This window comes from Dendropsophus ebraccatus, chromosome 1 (genome assembly GCF_027789765.1).
Source record: "Dendropsophus ebraccatus isolate aDenEbr1 chromosome 1, aDenEbr1.pat, whole genome shotgun sequence".
Lineage (NCBI taxonomy): Eukaryota > Metazoa > Chordata > Amphibia > Anura > Hylidae > Dendropsophus > Dendropsophus ebraccatus.
The window spans coordinates 98999971-99018045 of NC_091454.1; the positions used below are offsets into that span (position 1 = coordinate 98999971).

Sequence of the window (18075 nt, forward strand, 5' to 3'; positions counted from 1 at the left end):
TTTTATTTTACTGTGTTTGAACCTACCCCAAAATTTAAAAGCAATTGATAGGATTATGTATTAATTGATTCGATTGGCATTATTGTATGACTGGGACCTCATCCAAGTAGAAGCCTATGATCGACACAGCAGTAGCCGAGAAGCCCTGGGAAAAGTAAAGCAATCCGAACAAGAAATCCTGGCACTCACGTTTTGCTATGAAGAAAGCTGTGTTTTATTCACACATGTGGATCGCTGCACACGTTCCAACCGTGAGGTCTTTATCAACAGAATGCATGAAGCAGCAATTTAACCTCTTAACGACGCATGACGGGTATACCCGTTATGCGGCCGTTAAGAGTAAACAGAGAGGGCTCCTGGCATGAGCCCTCTCTGCAGCGCGCGGTCCCCGGTTGCTAAGTGCAGGCAGGGACCGCGTATATTAGCCGGCGCGGCCTGCTAATTAACTATTCAAATGCCGCTGTCAAAGCTGACAGCTGCATTTGAATAGCAGCTGTGCCCCCTCTCCCTGGTGTCCAGTGGGGGATCTCCCCCCCGCGATGCGATCGCGGAAGGGAGATCCATTCTAATGAGCCGGCCGGGGCTCAGCGTCGGAATGAAATTACAAAAATGACACCTGACACAGCCCCATAGACCAAAGGATAAAAGCGCTATAAGCCTGGGAATGGAGCGATTTTAAGGAACGTATATTGGTTAACAACGGTTTGAATTTTTTACAGGCCATCAGATACAATAAAAGTTATACATGTTATATATCATAGTAATCGTAACGACTTGAGGAACATGCATAACAAGTCAGTTTTACCATGGGACGAACGGCGTAAATGCAAAACTCCCCGAAATCAAAACAAATTAGTTTTTTTTTCAATTTGACAGCGCAAATGATTTTTTTCCGGTTTCGCAGCATATGTTATGGAAAAATAATGCCTGTCATTACAAAGTACAATTGGTTTCGCAAAAAATAAGCGCTCATATACGTCTCTAGGTGAAAAAATGCAAGCGCTGTTGACTTTTAAACTTAAAATGGAATAAGCAAAAGCGCAAAAACGAAAATTGGCTTTGACCTTAAGGGGTTAAGCACATGGAGGAAAAAACGAAAACGCAAAAACGAAAGTTAGCACGGTCCTTAAAGGGTTAAAGTAACACGGCAAACAGAGATGACATCAGAGGTATCATGGGAAGTGATAGCCAAACAGCTGAACATTAACCCTTGGTGCACTCTGTCACAAGAAAACAAAGAGACAATAAAGCAAAAAAATAAATCCACTCTCAATAGAATCACTATTGCCTGTATGGGAGTGATAAAAATTTATCACCACGAATAATTTTACTGCAGGACTGGCAGTTCAAACGGAAATATACCATTTCTTTGATTCATCTCATTGTCTTAAAGTCATTTTGTCACTACCTAGATCAGCTCTAACAAGTTTATTATGTAAACTAGGTTCCTTTTTGGTACATAACAGTGAGAAGGATCTGAATTCAGGTATATGTGGATTAGAATCACTCAGGATATGCCAGCATTTCCTAATAGTGGCGTCAATCTTGAAATTAAGTGGGTGAAATTTCCGCACAAACTGAATGCGAGGTGTCTTCTCCCTAATCTGGCGGGGTAAGAAACACCACTTTCTTCATTGGGACCTTATCCAAACAGCAGAACAAAAGTATGTTGCCCCAATTGGAAATCTTTGTTCTTTTCATTTGTGATAGTCCCAGAGGATGGACCACCATGATGAGAGGCAACCAGTTGAAAATCTTGGAAAATACACTTTTTTATACATTTGGGCAATATTGGGAAACCATGCAGTTCTGTGGCAGTCTACTTTCTCCTGTATGATTCTGTATAGGCATAAAGGGGGGGAATTATCATTTTGTAATTTTTTTCACACCTTTTTCAAGCATGCCTTTATGCTTAAAATTGTCACGTGATGCATGATGAGGTTGTGCATTTTGTTTAATTTTGTAAAGCTTTTTAAAACATAAAAAATAAATATGTTTAACATCTCACTGCAATTAAACCACACCCCTTTTTACCCCTTTTCCAGGCAAGGTGTGTAAGTGTCTAAATCAAATAAAAGTGACATATTTTTGAGCAAAATGAGGCTTGTGCAAAAATGTGTGCTTTTAACGCTATCAATGCAGAGCTCGGCTTAATTTCTTATTCTTCTTTGGTAAAATAAAGGCTACCTTGTAAATGGTTTCTATGGACAACAGTGACAGATTTTCTTTAAGACAGTTTTAATCAATCTTTCTGGCATGCTGATTGTCGTTTGTAGTCCACTTTGCTGATACTTAAAGTGCCTCACTGTCTCTCTACCCTTAAATGTAGCAACTGATAAACTTTTTTCATTGTCCTTTTTTTATTAGTGTCTTGTGACATGTGGAAAAGGCTTAAGGCGCCGTCATGTAGCATGCGTATTAAATGACGAACATATGAAAGATGATTATTGTAACTCGGACATCAGACCAGAGCATGTTATGCCTTGTGAGCTTCAGGAATGTGCTTATTGGCACGTTGGATCTTGGGGACAAGTAAGTAAAAATAAGAGAAATGTGTAGTTTTAAAAATGGAAATAGCATATTTTATGCAAACCAGTACAGTATTGTAAGGGGTGTTCCCATCTCAACTAACATAGTAAAAGGGAATCTATCAGGTCCATACCAGGTACAGAGTTGCAGACACAAGGATATAGGTGATAGGATGATAAAACACATGATGCTTATTCTTTGCTTATGGACATTTGCAGAGTTAAAAATTGTATTTTTCCTTGGAAGCTGAAGTGCCACAGAAGTGATGCTGAGTATGATCGAACAGTGCTGATGTTCAGGTTCGTACGAACTCGAACCATGGGTATTTGACTCCCGCAGTCTTCCTATTCTGTGGGGAAGGTGTAGACAGCCCGAGTCCCGCCTGGAAAACAGGAATGCAACCTATGGCCCAGGCTGTATTCCTGTTTTCCAGGCAGGACTCGGGCTGTCTCCACTTTCCCCACGGAATGGGAAGACTGCGTGAGTCAAATACCGATGGTTCGAGTTCGTACGAACCTGAACATCAGCGCTGTTCAATCATCTCTAATGCTGAGGCACAGTATGGGCACCTACTCCCTCACCTCTCCCTGTCTTGACTAACTGAAATACAGGACTGAGCCTACGGCCCTTTATATCAATTAGCCAAGGCTGGGAGAGGTGAGGGAAGAGGTATGCATGCTGCGGATCAGCATCACTTCTGTAGCACTTTGCAAATTTGCAAATACATTAATTTAGCAAGCTTGCCTCTTTCCCCTGATATGCCGCTCTTTTCCTCCCATTAATGACTGTTCATTGTCTTTTACCGACCAATGCAGTGCTCTAAAAGCAGTGGTCTGGTTGTGTATATATAGCTATAATGTAAATGTGTAGAAATAATACTGTTAATTGAGACTATTAACAGTATTAAAAATTCCCCTGCATAGGCTCACAGAATTTATATTAAGGCACATGCTGTGCATAAATCCCAAGTGCACTGAAGCCTTCCTGTGGACATGCAGTGAAATTTATGCCAGCTCACAGCCACATTTGCCACCATTTCTGCCAAAAATTGTGAGTGAAATCTGGTGTAGATTTAATTCACGGTCTTTGGTGGAAATTGTGGTAAATGCAGCCCATGCAGAGAAAATGTGCAATTATTTTTAGTTTCCAAATCAAAAATCTTTCTACAGCAATGCAGAAAATAGGACAGGGAGGGAGACAAATCATAGAATCTATAGCTTTAAGTATCACTTCTAGGCTATGTTCCCACAATGTAATAAAGATCACAAACAATGCTCATGGTTGTTAATTCCGGCTGTTGATTTACAACAATGGATGCTGTTAGCGCTTGTCTGTACGTAGTGGGAACATAGCGGGAACTTCTTCTCTCCTTGCTTTGTAAAACTCAGCATAGGGCTGGGCGAGCATTAATGTTATTTATATGATGACTTTGCTAATTATGAAAATGTCCTTTTCCAGTGTTCGGTTACTTGTGGAAATGGCTATCAACTCCGCACAGTAAAATGTAGTACAGAAACCTATGGGACTTCTTTGGATGAACGTGAATGCAATGCAGCTTCTCGACCTACAGACAGTCAGGCAAATACATGTTTTGTATTATGTAGTGTTATTGTTAGTTTAAACATTATGTAAAAATTTGTTTAGCTTTTTAAAAATTCTTATTTATACTTCGTAGAGCCATATACTTCTGTGGCCCCATGGTATTTTTTGGTGCCGATACTCTTGTGCACTTTTTTGCCTTATTTATATTTTTTTAAAAATCTAAATAATTTTTATTCTTATACAAAAAATTACAAAATGGAGGAAAAACCACTGCAGCTGTGAAAAACTCTGGCAACACAATGCAGTTTTGTGCACAATACAGTCTGCATTCTAAAAATCTTGTTGCACACGCAATAGCAACTACCAAATGTTATGTTTGTATTTTTAGTAATTACATATAAATGCTTCCAGCAGGTGTAGATTTAGATCATGAGTTACACCTGTGAGCAAGCGTAAATTATTATAAATGAGGTGCGGGAGGAGGCCACGCCTCCTCACCACCTTGTCATGCCCCTAAGCTCCCCCAGCCCACCTATCGGGCGAACAGGGCATACGGCAGGCGTAAGCCAGGGAGAAGGGGCAAATCTGTACCTTCTCCCTGGCATATGCCTCGGGCGGACGTTTCATAAATTCATAAATGTCCCCCTAAATGTTTAATATTTTTGATTTTGTTTATTTAAAACATTAACCCCTTGCCGCAAAAAGACGTTCAAGGGACGTCATGTTGTCCCTGCCTCCCCTCACTGTCCCTGGCGGTGATCAGGTAGCAGGAGGAGGCTATCTTACCTCCAGCTGCCCCTGCCCGGAGGGAGATCCGCTTCCTCCGACCCCCCTTCATTTGGAGCCGTGCAATCGCTTGTGCGGCTTTGGGGGGGTTACTATAGCAACCCAGACGCTGCCCAATGCAAGACGCATACAGTTTTTACAGTATAAATGCCATTCACTATAACAACAGCAATATAAAATGGATATCACTGTAATCGTACTGACCTGACGAATAATGGTAACATGTCATATGTAGCGTATAGTAAATGGCGTACAAAAAAAATGGTGAAAAATATTCTTATCACCTCATAAAAAATTAAATAAAAAATTATCAGGGTGTCACCATGTCCCTCAGAATGGTACAGATGGAAACACAAATATTTTGGCACCGCAAGGCCTCTGTGACATGGTATAATGGCAAAAAAAAAACTGCAAAAAAAAAAGGCCCCAAAATTCACCAGTTCTCTGTCATGTCTAAGGCCTGTGGTTTAGTCAAGTACGCACTGCAGCCACATACGTTTTTTTTTTTTTTTTAATAAGTGGAATAAATATTGAGTTCCATTTCTCAGTTGGTATTTGCTGTGTTCAATCTGTCAAAAAAATAAAAAAAATAAAGGGTTATTAAACTTATGAAACGCTACTTTGAATACTTTGAGGGATGCAGTTTTTACAGTGGAGAGATGTATGGGGGTAACTAGAATACAGGCCCAACAAATCAACTTCAGAACTGAACTGGTCCCTAATAAAATCAGAATTTGAAATTTTCCTGAAAATTTGAAAAATCACAGCAAAATTTCGAAGCCCGCTAACATCCTAAAAAGTAAAAGGAGTAATAATAAGTTCATGTGACATGAGTATGTTTCTTTGAATATAAAGAAACATAAATTTTTCAAATTTTTGCGCAAATGTCTTGTTTACAAAAAACTACTGAATGTATCAACCAAACTATACCACAAAGCACCACAGAGTTATTACTACATAAAGAGAGACAGGTCAGATTTGAAAAATAGGCCCTGGGCATTAATGCGACTCTGTACCCACAATCTGTTCTCCCCAAACCACTTGTACCTTCAGATAGCTGCTTTTAATCCAAGATCTGTCCTGGGGTCCGTTCGGCAGGTGATGCAGTTATTGTCCTAAAAAACAACTTTTAAACTTGCAGTCCTGTGTCAAATTGGCGTGGCCTAGATTGTGTGCCCTAACTTTGCACCACCCCTCCATCCCTCCCTCCCCCTCCCCCCCTTCACCATTTTTCCTATTCCTCTGCAGCGAAAACTGCACAGGTGACTTAACAATCCAGCCCTCAGATGAGGAATAGGAGACAATCTGCCTGCAGCATTCCCAATGATGAGGAGGGTGGGGAAGAGGGACAGAGCGGTTGTGCCAGCCTAATGCATACACAATCTAGGCCACGGCCGTTTGGCATGGCATGCAAGTTTAAAAGTTGTTTTTAGGACAATAACTGCATCACCTGCCGAACAGACCCCAGGACAGATCTTGGATTGAAAGCAGCTATCTGAAAGTACAAGTGGTTTGGGGGGGGGGGGGGGTCAGATTGTGGGTACAGTGTCACTTTAAGGCCAAAACAGGCTGTGGAGGCAAGGGGTTAATATTAAATGCTGCTCTGTTCACCCTGAGGTTGTAGATCTTTGTTATACAGGACTGTAATCTATGCAAAGTTCTCTTTTAACTATATTATGATTATGGTTATTTATGTTAGTTTTTTACCTATAGGACTGTGAAAGGCTTCCTTGTCCAACACACTCCCGTGTATATGCCACTATCTCACCCATAGATCAAATACAGAAGAATGTACAATGGCGATACGGTTCATGGACACCAGTAAGTGCCATGCTGTCTGTATTTAGTCTACAATAAACATTTCACAGACATGTTTGTTTACCTTTAAAATTATACTGGTCTGGTCATACTGATAACATGTACATAAAATGAATAATAAAGGCCATATTACACAAACAGATTTATCTGACAGATTTTTAATGTCAAAGCCAGGAATTTGATGTGAAAAGAGGAGAAATCTTCCTATATGTCCTGTTCTCTGTTTATAGTCTGTTCCTGGCTTTGACCTATTGTTTAAATAAAGTTTTTATGCTAAACTTTTTTTAAAAGAATTTGTGGTGTCTTTTCTAATTTTCCATTTTACTATTTATATTATAAAATAAACCTCTGCAGTTTTTATTCTAGATCTAAGCGTCCTAGTAAATGGGCCAATTATCTGCCCAATCAGGCAGAGTCGCCGCTTGTAATAAAGACAAAGATCAGCCAAGGAGGCGATCATAGGCTGATCATTGTCTTTAGCATGTTGAAAAATTATCAGCCACTGACCGTGCATTGCTCCGTTTAATAGGAGGTATGAGATTATTGGCTGATAAAAAATATATAGAAATTAATAAAGCTGTATACTTACCCGTCAACACTCCCTGGTGCCTCCTGCCTGTTCCTAACTGACTGGGGCTGCCACGGACACTTCTTCACTCATCTCTGAAGTGCCACTCAGCTAATCACTGGCTGCAGGGCTGTCCCGTCTCGAGAGTGAAGCTTTTAAGCCCATCTCAGAAGTGACAGGCCGCTCGGCCAATCAGAGGCGGCTTTAACCAGATTTATCAGCAGGGTTTATTCTTGTTGTATGTCACAACAATATGCCATGAAGGATCTTGACTTTTAATTATTTATTCATTTACTCATTACAAAATGTCTTGTTTTATAACAGAAGTACCGTATTTTTCGCTTTATAAGACGCACCTTTTGATAAGACGCAGCCCTGATTTTAGAAATAGAAAAAAATATATTTTTTTGAACATGTATATATCAGCGTGTATATCTTGTATAGCTGCAGTTGTACCTGTCAGCATGAACGTGAGTCTATAGATAAGTGTATAGTATGTGTCGTTCCATTAGCCCGTGTACACACGACAGCGGTTTCTATGAGTGAGTGTGGCCCCAACCTGTGTGCAGCATACACTGGAGCAGCGGAGGAGGCGGCCAAAGTGAGGAGAAGCCATTACTCACACACGGTACAGGGAGGCCTGCTGACTGCTGACAGCCGCACACAGCGGATCCTCAGGCTGCCCGCACCTCCATGTCACTCACACTACAACATACAGAGCAGCGATGGGAAGCTGGTGGATGCAGGACCTTTGATGATGTCAGGGTCATGTGACTGGTCACGTGCTCGGGAGAAATCATGATCACGTGACTAGGGGGCGGACTGGGCGGGACAGCTTTCCTGCAGCCAGCCAGCATTGTCTTCGCTTTATAAGACACACTTAGTTTTAGTTTTTCCTCCCATTTTGGGAGGAAAAAAAGTGCATCTTATAAAGCGAAAAATACGGTAAATGTATAGTTCATCTACATAGTGGTCATCTTCCTAATGATTATAAAACGTGTTTTTGAAAATTTCAGTGTTCCGCTTCATGTGGAAGAGGTAATCGTGCTCGCTATGTGAGCTGTAGAGATGTGCTTGGTGGTGTGGCTGATGAGAACCTTTGCACCTATTTACCCCGTCCACCTGAAGTCTTAAGCTGTTTCACATCCTGTGGAGAATGGAAGTCTGGAGATTGGTCTCCTGTAAGCAAAATTCATTGAATAACTTCTTAATGTTCCTTTACCTTTTCCAGTGACTTGTATATTTCTGTGCATAATTGCTTTTAGTGTCCAGTGACTTGTGGGAGAGGAACAGTTATAAGACAGGTTGTGTGTACCAGTTACCATGGAAGAATTGATGATGAAAACTGTGATCCAGATACCAAACCTATAAGAGAGCAAGAGTGCAATTTGGCACCATGCCAAACATTCAGCCACTTTCCTGGTAATCATGACCATCCAATGAGATTTCAGAATCCTGAAAGTCCACATAGATTTAGAGAACATGATACCAGTAGCAAAGACAATCAGCAAAACACACCTGCTAGCCATGGATACCAATGGAGGACTGGACCTTGGGGCGGAGTAAGATTATATTTTATTTTGAAAAACAAAAATTACTGTACTTGCCTTGTTATATAACATCCTACATTTGTTTATATCTGAGTTTGTTTTACTTTTAAATGTACTAATACAATTACCAGGATGTATTAGCAGTTTCTTGTATTTTGTACAATATCTCCTTTTCTTCTCTCCACTTTCCATGACATTGGAAGAAGTATTTGATGGGTGATGTGTAACCGGGGGGTTGGGAGTAACCAGAAGTACACTTTAAAAAGTATGAAACATGTGGTGTAATTTATAGTAAATGGTAGTTCTCATATGGATGTCATATCAGCAGTCAAGACTAAATAATAAAAAAAAAATTACACTACTTTTCTTTTGCTCATCGAGCCACCTGCAATCATGAATCTTGAGGCCAAATAGAGTTTAGGAGCCTGTAGCAAAAATCCAAACCATATGATAATATGTCTGGACATTTTTTTTATGATGACACGTCTGGTAATGTGCATTGGCCCCTAAAATACAATGGGTTGTGTACTGTCAAATCACAGCTAAAAAACCGGTAGGACTGTAAAAAAATAACGTTTACTAGTCAGTGTTAAAATCAGTAATCGATATTACTCAATACATACAGAAGATATCAAATATCATCTTTGATTTTTTTTTTAGATGTATGGAGTAATATTGATTTTAGCTTGGAGGGCTTTAATTAGAGATGGGCGAACCGGGTTCGGGTTAGAGTCGATCCGAACGATCGGCATTTGATTAGCGGGGGCTGCTGAACTTGGATAAAGCTCTGAGGTTGTCTGGAAAACATGGATACAGCCAATGACTTATATCCATGTTTTCCACATAGCCCTAGGGCTTTATCCAAGTTCAGCAGCCACCGCTAATCAAATGCCGAAAGTTCGGGTTCGGATCGACTCGAGCATGCTCCAGGTTCGCTCATCTCTTGCTTTAATTGATTTTAACAAATGATAGTAAAAATTGTCTTTTACAGTCCTACCGTTTTTTCTGCTGTGATTTGTTGGCTTCATGTGGTGGACTACAGTTACCTTTCTGCTTGTGCAGTGATTTGGGGTCTGTACTCCACAATTAATATGGCCCCTTTCCTTTTTTTTATAAAAAAAATGCATAACCATTCTTTCTAGTTATCTGCATTATCAATAGATTATTGGATGAGGGAATTGACCAATGGGTCATGGAAAGCATAGGGTAATAAAATCAGATCTTTATGTCCTGGGGAGCAAAATTAGAAAACATAATACTGGATCTGTTTCTCCCTGTGCTATGGGGCTTTCTCTTTCCTATGTATGCCACTAGTTACAGGACATGGGCATACAACCTTAGATGTTTGGTTACCAATATAGAAAGTCATTAAAGCAGTGTAAATGGGTCTTTCGTTTTGTCTGACAATTACTCCTCCTTTGTGTTTACTTACCTGTGTGTGATGTTTTAACTAGTGTTCAAGCACATGTGCAGGCGGTTTTGAACGTCGCGTTGTGGTTTGTCAAGACAGAGAAGGAAGGATTAGTCATTTTTGTGATGAGGCAACAAAACCTGCTGATTCAAGACACTGTGATTCTGGGCCTTGTCCTCGTTGGAATTATGGAAGCTGGGGTGAGGTAAGAAAGGGAAATGTGCGTCGCTATTGCCATACTGTAGACATAATAATGAAACCTCAAATATGCATTACAGATTTCGATCTGCCTTATGTCATATGTTGGGAGGGAATATCCATGTTAGACATACTAGTTGGAACTTGCAAAATTCTGTTAGAACACATTAAAAACTTTTAACAGTGGCAAATCTTAATCTTAGTTTATTTAACTTTAAAAGGCTTTTCTTTGCAAAGATTTGATCAGATTGGATTGGTCATTTTATTATATAACTTACATATACTGTGTTTTCTATTCAGCTCTTGTTTTAAACATTTTGATATGCCTGGTGTTTTATTTTTTTTTTTTTAAGTTATATTCCTTTTTAAAATATTACTTTCTTCCTTTAAATTTCAGTGTACCCTAACATGTGGAGGAGGAGTGAGAACACGATTGGTAATATGCCAGCTGACAAGTGGTCAAGTTCTTGATGATCAAAATTGTGAAATCCTTGATAAGCCATCAAATGTAGCCCAGTGTAACACACACATATGCCCTGCCGATGCTTCATGGCATCCAGGACCATGGAATTCGGTACGATAGCATATTTATGTTACTTTTATCAAACACTTAATGCACAGCTTTCAATGAGATAACTGTTGTATCCCATTATTTAAGCAAGTTTATTTAATTTTGAATAATATATTGGGGGCATTCCTTTGTGTAAAAATATATGTATATACTGCCACACAGAATTGTTTTACAAACTTTTAGCACTTGTAAATTTTATTGGTTATTAGCGTAATTTAAGAGATATGCAAATATTTAATACTGTAGAGAAAACTTTTATACAGTCTGATCTATGTTCAAAAACACTTAGTTGAAATAGAGTTTTGACAATTGTGCATTACTCCACATAGGTTAGGCCAGATTCACACATCTGTGATATACAGTCTGTAAGCTCATTGTATATCACAGACTGGACTCTACTTTACTCCATGCATCATAACCTATTATGATACAGCGAGGGCTATAGCAGTACACTGCTGAACTTACATGGCTGTGTCAGTTCTATAGCATAATGTTGAACTGTTCTGAAGCTCACTGTATCATAAGAAAGTATGTACGGGTGCAGTCCCATCTGGGATATGCAGCCAGCTTACAGACTTTATATCAAAGACATGTGAATCTAGCCTTAGGGCCCATTCACATTGAGCTAAACAGGTAAAAATTCTAAGCGGAACCCACGATGCGGACTCTGCTCGGAATTCCGCCTGTCTCGTGCCCCCGCGTGAGACACCACATTAAGGCAGAGAGGCAGGAAGGATTCCAAGCGGAGTCTGCGGTGCGGATTCCGATCAGAATTTCTGCTTGTTTTGCTTGTGAACGTACCCTTAATGTGTGAAAAGTCTGTATAGCGGTCCAGCTGAGATAATTAATGGCACACTTCCAAGCTATTTTTTTTACTTAGCTGTGTGGATAAGTTGAGGTATGTCTGATAGTCTGGTTGTTAGAGATACAGTGTGTTCAGACCCAGCCTAGTCAGTAGTATGAGCTGAGAGAGCAGTGCACTGCTGTATTCTCTTTTGCCCACTCTATGTCTATGAGACCTGAACAGCTCCATAGATTTACATTTTAAGTTTATCAAGGTCACTTGACACAGAACCTGTCGAGAATGCGCTAAAAAAGTACTGTACTTCTATTGGTTCATTCTCCTTGTTGGTCAGTGTCTGAACACTCAGATCCCGATCAATAAAAACTTCTGATATGTTGCTGTCTTATCAAACATTTTTCTAATGACAGGTATACTTGAGCCTACGTTCGCACGTTGCTTTTTTTGTAGGTGTAAATACGGCTGTATTTTGATAATCACAGCCATAAATAATGATTATGCCCTTATTTATCAAAATACGTTTTATCAAAATACGGCAGCATTTTTACAACAAAAAACATTGTGTGAACATAGCCTAAAAGTGAATGGTCTTAAAAAAAAAAAGGACACATTACTTTTCTAGTTTATTCATCTCTGCTGTAACATTTTTGTTTTTCTATATAGACAGCTTGTTTTTGTTTTGTGCCATAATGTGGTACATAACACATTTTGATCACTTTTTCTTTATGTGTAGTTTTTTTTTTTTTTTACTGTTTTTACCTTTACTGTGAAAATAAACAAACAAACAAAAAAAAAAAAGAAACACAGAAGCAGCCAAGTGGATGCACCCATAAGGTTATAGAAGCACCTTCCCTCAAACAACTAAAATGCCATAGTCAGCCTTTGGTGTGGCATCTAAAGGCTTGAATGGCCAGGATCATAGTTATCTCTGATCCACGCCATTAGAGTGTTTAGTCAGCTGTACAATACAGCTTCCACCTGCAAGTACTAGCATGGGCACAGCTTCTGTGCCCATGCCATTACTGTTCAAAAACCGTGCACACCTCACCAAACCGGACCCAGGTTTTTTTTTAATCCAAAGAATAATACTTGGAGACAGCACTGCAAAGATTAAGTGAAGTTTATTAGGTGAAATTTAAGTGTTGCTTGAAAAAGTCTTTACATACCTGAAACATTGACAAATAATCTTGACAGGTTCAGGAAACAACCCACTTACCATGATAGTATATTACATGGCTGAAAGGGATTAAAGAAGTAGCTTTAGTATTGGTTAGACAACAGTTTTTTTGTTCATTTCTGGGATGCTAATTTGAAAGTGACATTTAATATGTCTGTTTCCTGTCACTTCTAAATGATAGATCTACTCTGCAGCTCCCCAGGGCTGCCAGCCGTTACTGTGGCAATAAAGACCCGTTAGTGGCCTCACTGCCTGTGAATCATCCCCACAAGAGCGTGCTGACAGGCAAAGAGCCATGACTAGTCACAGGCATTTTCCTGTCTAGATGAGTACTTGCTTCCACTCTCCCAGCCTCATGCGTCAGATTAAACCTACTTTTTCCCCCCATGTATAGCTACCGCCACAGACGCGTCTGGTATGCTCGGGGAGCTGCACAGTAAATCTATACTGTGCAGCTGGGAACCATATCAGCACAATCGGGCTGATTGATTTCCTTTAAGCTGTGGTTATGACAGTTCAGAACAATAAAAAAGTATACCCTTCAAATATATTACAATTGCGATTGGTTTTAGTTATGTAAAGTTTCTAAGAACTGGAGTTGCCAAAATAAAAAGTATAATTTTAGAGAAAACAACTAATGCAGCAGAGCAAAATAAAATGGAACATATATTGTATACCGTTTATGGTTTTTATGATGATTTTGAAAGAACAATTGAATATGTCAATGTACTTCTACTTACCATTTTTAGATTTTACCTTAAACTATTCATCTTCATATACAGTAATATAAAGCTAATAATGCTGTCTAGGTACGTGTGTTTAATGAAGCTAAGTACATTATGGTGCTATAAACACAGTTTTTTCCAATGATTATTTTAAACTGGATTAAGAGTATGTTCACACACCGTTTTTTGAGGCGAAAATATGTCCCTGTTAAATGCTGCACAATCGCGTTCAGACGAACTTGAGTGCTTACAGTTCACTTATCTCTAACAAACAGAAATACCCTTAACATTAAATGGTATGACAGATGCCAACTACATAAAGCTTTATTAAAACTTATGCAAATATTAATGTAGAAAATGTTATAAATGCAGTTTGTTTATATTAATCTTAATAGGTTTACATATTGTTTGTACACTGAACTCCATAATTAAACAGAATAGTATAAGCTCCCTAGCTCCCTGTAGTGGATACATCAGGAAGCCAGGTTTTTATGTTTTACATCTAGAGTAGGTAGATTTAGAGAGCTGTATCTGATAAATAAAGCTCTAATGACTTTCAAGTTATTTTTTGTGAATATTAGGAAATAAATTAGCATAATATGGACATTTACTTTAAAGGTTCTATTACACTAAACGACTATTGGCCACTCTGTCAAATAGAAGCAGCGGCAGCAGACCACCAATGACTCCAATGGGCAGCTCCAACAATCTAAGAATCAGATGGCTCCTCCTGCCGCTCCTTGCTCGTCGCTGTCTGTGTGTCTAGTAACGCAGTGAGCAGAGGGGGAAGCGAGCACTGAGCTGACAGGTCGGCGTTCGCTTACCCCTGATTATCGGCTTATGTAATACGGCCTTTAGGCTATGTTCAAACACAGTAAAATTAAAAATATGGCCATAATTGTGAGTAAGAAATATCGCCATATTTTCAATTCAATTCAATAATGTGCTATATTGAATTGACCATTGGTGCACACCACAGTAAAGAGCATGCTCATCTGACCTGTTTTTGCAAAATACTGCAGTAGGCGAAAATATGGCCCTGTTAATGGCCCTGCATGATCGGGTTCAGACAAACTCGAGTGTGCTTGAGGTTCACTTATCTCTAACAAACATAAATACCCTTGATGTTAAATTATATGACAGATGCCAACTAAATTAAAGCTTTATTAAAACATATGCAAATATTAACGTAAAAAAGCTCAAAAGGTAAAAAAAAAAAAAAAAAGTTCTGACCACGAGGCCTAAAACTAAGTTGGCACTTCAGTAGAGATCACCTTCCAGAATGGTAAATTTTATAATAACAGTCAGGATTACACCATTCTCAATAGCAGTTGCTTAGAGCTCCCCTCCCTGTATCTGCTGTAAAGCATATCTATAAATGCTGTAAAACATGTTTCAGTACTTGGCTTTAATAAAAAAAAATCTAGATGATATATTAACTTAAAATTTTCCCTTTTGCAAATCATATTGGCTAGCAGCTTATTTAAGGCCTTAAAGTATTCCAATTTATTTTTAGACCATGCTGCTGGCTCTTTTTTGTGTAACATAAAAATGAATAAAAAAAGTATGTATGTATATGTGTGTGTGTGCTTGTATATGTGTATGTATATAGGTGTATTAGTAGTGCTCTCAGTGCACTGCTTTCCTAGGCCTCTGATGATGCCGCCTCATGCATATGAGCTAGGACCTTCTCCAATGCAGGAAGCACTTTAGTGTATATATATATATATATATATATATATATATATATATATATATATATATGTTATATCAACTTATGCCAATCAGATAAATCACCAAAAGGTCAGTTCAGAATGACCATAACATGGTCGCCATTGTTAGAGCTGTTCCTGAGCTGTAAGCTGTAACTAAGCTAAACTCAGATGGTCCTAAGACTTAAGAGTTTTATATTGAATTTTCAATATCAGTACTGCAGCTAAATCCGTATAATTTTAATTTACTACATGTTGTCTCAAGGCAAAACAGTTCATTACTTTGTACAGGATATACTGTATCCTGTTTTGGCTGCTGCATTGCTTTGAAATTATGCTATTTATGTAATTCATTGTTACCTTTCATTGCAATTGAAATTGGCCTGGATTTTGGGATCTTCGGATTGTGCATTCTTTCTGTGTAAATTATCTATGATTTATGATTATAGTTTTATGGCAACATGCGTCCTTCAGATAGGAAAGGCACACTGGAGTTTGATTAGAGCCATCACAAAGTTAAAAAGTCAGAACTGGAAATGCCATAAGACTCTTCCACCAGAGCAAACTCATACTTTGGGGCTATAACTCCAGGTGAATTATGGAAGATGTATTCTAATTTTTCTTGTCTTAACTGCTTGGTGACTCAGGACGCAGCGACTCCCGTTCTAGTTCTAGTTAGATGAAATTTGCACAGTGCTAATGGAAACTGTACTCTTCATTCTTACGTAGTTGGGAGCTGTAGGGGAAATCCTAAGTCAAGAAAGCAAGTGGCACCATACATAGTTGTGCTTGGAGAGATGGCACAAATCCAGAAGTATATAGGGAGTCCTAATAACCAAGAGTTAAAGTAAATATTAGTTGACAGCCATTTCAAGTAGATTTCTTAATAATAATAATAATAATAATAATAATAATATAGTCTATTCATAAAGCTTGTTAAGAAAAACAGTATTGTGTTTACCGGTAGACTATGCAAATACTGCCAAAGGAAAAACACCAATGACTGCTATCCAGCTTACTGTTACTATTACAAGGTGCTGTAGGGAAACTTTTTATACAGTCTATATTGGATTTTAGGCAATCCTCATATTTATTAAACTATTAGTATATAAAATGTATTTTTGTTTTGTATATGATATTTAAACATTCATGTCACGTAATAGTAGTGTCTGTTCCAGTAAATACCGCCTTTTAAGTTCTCACAAAGTTATTGTGTTGCATGTTTAAAACATAGTTAACATTCAAGATGCGTTTTAAAATGTCATTGTTTTGTACATTTTATTGTGTGTTCATTTGTTGTGCGTATTCTAACATTTGCCTTTATTGTTAAAATAACCTGATAATGTGAATAAATAACAAACTGACAATACTGTTTTTGACTGTGTATTGTGGCTGTTAAAGGAAATATATAATAAAATAAAACATGCTGCTTCTGTTATTACTTCTGGATCAGATATGTTTTTCTAATGAGCCATGTGTAAGAATAATATATACTAACTACATTGCTTGTGTTTATTGTGTGTTTACACAGATCTCTAGTACATAAAGATCTATGGCAAGAACTAAAGACAATTAGTTTTCAGATCTTTAATATCTTGAATTTTGTGTATAATTCAACATCAGGCAACTGGATCTACTTCTGTAGCTGTCTGCAATTGCATAGAACCATTCATAGGTGAATGAGGATCAGTACCGCTACATGGATCATGGCCCCAACACTGACCCGTAACACCTATGGGTGTGTAAATGGGACCATAGAAATAACCCTAGTCTGTTCACAATTGCGGAAAATATTGGCGTGTGAACGTACTTAGGGTATAGCCAAACGAAAGCTGCAGATTTTACACATTGGATAATCCACAGTTTATCCAGTTATCAGCATCAAAAAACCTATACAAAATTATGTGGAATTGCCACTGCAGATAGTAGTGCAGAAGAGAGCTAAAAAATAAAGTAATTTTCACTTTGAATCATATGGTTGCCTCGACAACTTTACAGCCCAGTGTGGACTGTGCACCCGATGTGAAGATTGGGCCGGAACCCATTCTAATCTATTCATAGGCTATGTTCACACTTGGTTTATCAGCGTCCATTGCTATGCACGGACCACCGGGCTGCATTTAGGATTTTTACAGACCTCTATATCCGCTACAGGTATGTTCTTTTTTTACTACTGATTTGTGGGCACTGTTGGGTGTGTCTGCAAATTAATTACAGATGTGTAATCAACCGATTACAGGACCAAGAGTCGAATCCACACCAGGTATAATAAGCGCAGGAGTATTCAGATTTGCACACAACGGTGCAACCAGGGATCATCCAGAGGTAGATGGCATAGTAAACATATACTCTTTATTGCAACACGTTTCGGTCCTATATTGTCTAACATGGGCCTTTATCCTGCTTGATAAAGGCCCATGTTAGACAATATAGGGCTGAAACGCGTTGCAATAAAGAGTATATGTTTACTATGCCATCTACCTCTGGATGATCCCTGGTTGCACCGTTGTGTGCAAATCTGAATACTCCTGTGCTTATTATACCTGGTGTGGATTCAACTCTTGGTCCTGTAATCAGTTGATTACACATCTGCATTTGCTTCTCCCACCGTCGGTGGTGACGTCCCCCAGTACAGCTGCGGAGTACACCCCTTTATGCTGCATATAGAGTTGTGCCTAAATTTTGC

At 38.7% G+C, this 18075-nt stretch overlaps 1 protein-coding gene across 1 annotated transcript in view; it reads left to right on the forward strand.

The window, feature by feature from the left end:
* ADAMTS20 (ADAM metallopeptidase with thrombospondin type 1 motif 20) overlaps positions 1-18075 on the forward strand; it is a 140126-nt gene that overhangs the window by 85382 nt on the left and 36669 nt on the right. Inside the window, exons 22-28 of the mRNA XM_069975985.1 lie at positions 2368-2532; positions 3988-4107; positions 6571-6678; positions 8260-8424; positions 8509-8805; positions 10248-10409; positions 10800-10976. Of these exons, the coding sequence (XP_069832086.1) occupies positions 2368-2532; positions 3988-4107; positions 6571-6678; positions 8260-8424; positions 8509-8805; positions 10248-10409; positions 10800-10976 (1194 nt within the window). The remainder of the gene's footprint in view (positions 1-2367; positions 2533-3987; positions 4108-6570; positions 6679-8259; positions 8425-8508; positions 8806-10247; positions 10410-10799; positions 10977-18075) is intronic.